General features: G+C 49.3%; 1 protein-coding gene across 3 annotated transcripts; it reads left to right on the top strand.

Moving 5' to 3' along the window:
* LOC132085831 (natterin-3-like) lies at positions 1-3,941 on the top strand. 3 transcript variants are annotated; one of them, XM_059491307.1, is made up of 4 exons: positions 1-224; positions 658-682; positions 1,794-1,877; positions 2,711-3,941. In XM_059491307.1, exons 1-4 carry the CDS (start codon positions 153-155, stop codon positions 3,718-3,720), a joined length of 1,191 nt encoding a protein of 396 aa, XP_059347290.1. In that variant the 5' UTR covers positions 1-152; the 3' UTR covers positions 3,721-3,941. The 3 variants fall into 3 exon arrangements, with proteins under 3 accessions (XP_059347290.1, XP_059347289.1, XP_059347291.1); XM_059491308.1 differs by having other exon boundaries at positions 157-224; positions 1,742-1,877; XM_059491306.1 differs by lacking the exon at positions 658-682 and having other exon boundaries at positions 2-224; positions 1,742-1,877.
* The last annotated feature ends 229 nt before the right edge of the window (positions 3,942-4,170 follow it).

Here is a 4,170-nt window from a genome sequence, read left to right as displayed (position 1 = left end):
AAAAAACCCCAAAAAGTGAAGTGAAAAATCCCCAAAAAGCGGAAAAATCCCCCACAAAAAAATTTCACTTCTCTTTTTTGGGGGTTTTTGGGGTTTTGGGTTTTTTTTTTTTGCATTTCTGACGTTTTTCCTGGGAGGTTTTAGGGGCTGAAATGACACAAAAAGCTCCAAAATCAGCTGAAAAAAACCCAAAAAATCAAAATTTTCCTGGGACAGGAGCACAGGTGAGGGGGGACCCCAAAATTTGGGGTTTGGGGGCCCAAAATGGGGAAATTTGGGGAGAAAATCCCAAAATTTGGAGGTGGGAACACCCCAAAATTCCAATTTTGGGTAAAAAAATCCCGAAATTGGGGCTGGGAATTGGGGGAGCCCCAAAATTTGGGGGTTTGGGATTGGAGAACCCCAAAATTTTTACTTTTAGAGAGGGGAAACCCCAAAATTTGGGGATTTGGAGCCCCAAAATTGTGAATTTTGGGAGGGAAAACCCCAAAATTTTTATCTAAAAATGCCCCAAAATTCAGGTTTTTTGGGGTAAAAAATCCCAAAATTTGGGCTGGGAATTGTGGGAGCCCCAAAATTTGGGGTCTGGGACCCCCAAAATTGGGAATTTGGGGTTTGGGGTTGGATTTTTGAGGAAATTTCCGGATTTTTCCGCAGCCCCGGAGCGATGGCGCCGCTGCAGGTACGGCCGGGGGGTTGGGGGGAATAAAATGGGGAAATTATTTTGAATTTGTGTCCAAAAATCACAATTTTGAATTCTTTAATTTTGATTTTTTAATATATAATATATATATTTTTCTACATTTAAATGTTTTTATTTTTCATTTTTAAAATTCATGCTAAAAATTTAATATCTTAATTTTAATGTATTATTTTTAGTTTTAATTAATTTAATTTTGAATTTAATTTTTTAATTTCTAATTTAATTTTTAGTTATTGAATTCTCTAATTCTTGACTTTCTAATCTAAAGTTTTTAATTTTTAGTTTTGAAACTTTTAATGTTTTAATTTTTGATGTTTTCATTTTCTATTTTTAATTTTTAATATTTTATTTTTGAAATTTTCTATATATTATTTTTTAATTTTTAGCTTTATAATTTGTAAGTTATTTTTAATTTTTCATTTATTAATTCTTAATGTTTTAATTTTAATGCCTTCATTTTCTATTAATTTTTCATTTTTAATTTTTAATATTTTAAAATTTATTTTAATTTTTAATTTTGATTATAAGTTTCTTAATTTTTAATTTTAATTGTAGTATCTTAATTTTAAATTTTAAATTCTTATTTTTTTATTTTTTAATTTTTAATTTTTATTTTGAATTCTGGATTTTGTGTTTTTAATTGTAAATTTTAAATTTTTAATTATTTATTTTAAAATTTTTATTTTGAAATTTTTATTTTGAAATTTTATTTTAAAATTTCACTTTTAGTTTTAAAAATTATTTATATTTTAGTTTTTAATTTTTAACATTTCTTAAAATTTCGAATATTTTCATTTTTACCTTTAATTTTAAAAAAATTTAATATTTTCTTTATTTTAAAATTATTTTATTATGTAATTTTGAATTTTTAATTTGAATTTGTAATTTTTTTTGTTTTTTTTTTTTATAAGGGGAGGAACGGGATAAAATCCCAAATCCAGACCTGGGGGGGCTTTGGGACAATTTGGGGTTTCAGCCCCAAAAGGGAATTTGGGGTCGGCTTTGGGGTTTGGGGTGACGGCCCTGGGTCCCCCCCAGCTCCCGGTGCTGCTGCTGCTGCTGTTCGGAGCAGCAATTCCAGCAATTCCAGGAAATTCGGGAATTCCGGGATTTTCGGGAGTTTCGGGGATTGCGGCGGCGCCGGCCCCGGGCAGGAACCGCGAGGAGACCCCAGGTGAGTGCTGGGCTGGAGCCCGGAGCAGTGTGGACCAGTGTGGACCAGTATGGACCAGTATGGACCAGTATGGACCAGGCCATCCCAGTCCATTTCAATCCATCCCACTCCATCCCAGTCTGTCCCAGTCCGTCCCAATCCCCTCTCAGTCCATCCCAACCCCTCCCAGTCCCTCCCAGTTTTGTCCCAGTTTGGTTTCAGTCCTCCCCAGTCCATCCCAGTCCCTCCCAGTCCATCCCAGTCCCTCCCAGTCCATCCCAGTCCTCCCCAGTCCATCCCAATCCCATCCCAATCCCATCCCAGTCCCTCCCAGTCCATCCCAATCCCATCCCAATCCCATCCCAGTCCATCCCAATCCCCTCCCAGTCCATCCCAATCCCATCCCAGTCCATCCCAGTCCATCCCAATCCCATCCCAATCCCATCCCAGTCCATCCCAATCCCATCCCAATCCCATCCCAGTCCCTCCCAGTCCATCCCAGTCCATCCCAATCCCATCCCAGTCTATCCCAGTCCATCCCAATCCCCTCCCAGTCCATCCCAATCCCCTCCCAGTCCATCCCAGTCCATCCCAGTCCCTCCCAGTCCATCCCAATCCCATCCCAATCCCATCCCAATCCCATCCCAGTCCCATCCCAGTCCATCCCAGTCCCTCCCAGTCCCTCCCAGTCCATCCCAGTCCATCCCAGTCCATCCCAATCCCATCCCAATCCCATCCCAATCCCATCCCAGTCCCATCCCAGTCCATCCCAGTCCCTCCCAGTCCCTCCCAGTCCATCCCAATCCCATCCCAGTCCATCCCAGTCCCTCCCAGTCCGTCCCCCTCCGTTCCAGCTCCCTCCCAGCGCCGCCCTCGCTCCGTGGCCGCCTCCCCGTGGCTCCGCTGGGCTCCGTTCCGCGGCTCCGTCCCCGCCGACGCCGTGTCCAGCCCCGACCCCGTGTCGGGCCGCGCCGCGTTCGTGTGCTCCACGCGCGCCCACGGCTGCAACCTGGGCTCCTTTGAGCCGGCCCGCGGCCCCTTCTGCGCCTACCCCTGGAACGAGCTGGAGCTGCGCAGCTCCGACTTCCAGCTGCTCCTCAACCCCGGCGGCTTCGAGGCGCTGCACTGGGTGGACGATTCCTTCGGCGGGACGCCGCCGGGAGCCGTCGAGGGCTGTCCCCTGACCGACGTGTTCGTGGGCCGCAGCCCCGAGGGGCTGGGCAAGGTGTCCAAGGAGCAGCAGGCGCTCTTCGTGCCCGTGGAGGGCGAGGAGGTTTGGTACAAGTGGTACCAGGTGCTGGCGGTGCGCCAGGACCCCGCCGGCCTCTCCATCGCCGACGTGTCCTACAACGGCAGCGCGGCGCTGGAGAGCGCCGAGGAAGAGGAGCTGGGCGAGGCGCTGGCCCGCAACGAGGGCTGCCGGGCGGCCTGGCAGGCGGTGGCCGTGCAGGAGGCCACCGAGGCGGAGCGGGGCTGGAGCGCCGCGCTGCCCGCGCTGGCGGCCGCCCGCGGGGTTCTCCGCGCGGCCCCGTTAATCCCGACGGAGCCGCGCGGGTGGCGCTTGGGCAACGCCAGCGCCGTGCCGTGGGTCGGCGGCGCCGCCGCCACCGAGTTCGTGTCGCGGGCGCACCGCGCGTGGCGGGAGCTCCCGGCGCGCTCCGAGTGCTCCGTGCGGCTCCGCGGGCTCCGGCGCCGCCTCCGGGTCCCGTTCGAGGCGCGGCTGACGCGCGAGTTCCGCTCGGGGCCCCCGCACCGCGTGCGCGTGGCGGGCACGGCGTGGAGCAGCGGCGTCACCGGGCTCCGCGTGGAGCTGGGCACGTGCCGGCCGATCACCGGGCTGCCGCCGTGCCCCGGCCGGGGCTGAGCCCCCGAAACTGCGGTGTTAGCCCCAAAAAAAACCACCCCAAATCCCCAGGAATGCCTGGCTTCCACGTGGGGGTTTGAGTTCTGTGGAATGAAGTGACCCCAAAGTGCAGGAAAATGGTTCTGGTGAAGTGTCGTTTTTTGTTCCCAAAAATCCAGCAGGAAACTGGGGGTGAGTCCCTGGAATTCCGGTTTTATCCCAAAAAAAAAAAAAAAACCAAATTCGTGGGAATGCTCAGTTTTGGAATGGGGTTTTGGGGTTTTGTGGTATAAAATTCACCTCAAAATGCAGGGAATGGGGTTTCTGGTGAAGTGTCCTTTTTTGTCCCCAGAAATTCAGCAAGAAACTGGGGGTGAATCCCTGGAATTCCGGTTTTATCCCAAAAAAAAAAACCCCAAATTCGTGGGAATGCTCAGCTTTGGAATGGGGTTTTGGGGTTTTGTGGTATAA

Source organism: Ammospiza nelsoni, chromosome 32 (assembly GCF_027579445.1).
Source record: "Ammospiza nelsoni isolate bAmmNel1 chromosome 32, bAmmNel1.pri, whole genome shotgun sequence".
Taxonomy (NCBI): domain Eukaryota; kingdom Metazoa; phylum Chordata; class Aves; order Passeriformes; family Passerellidae; genus Ammospiza; species Ammospiza nelsoni.
The sequence above is the reverse complement of the archived record's forward strand: the minus strand, read 5'-3'. Positions and strand labels throughout refer to the sequence as shown.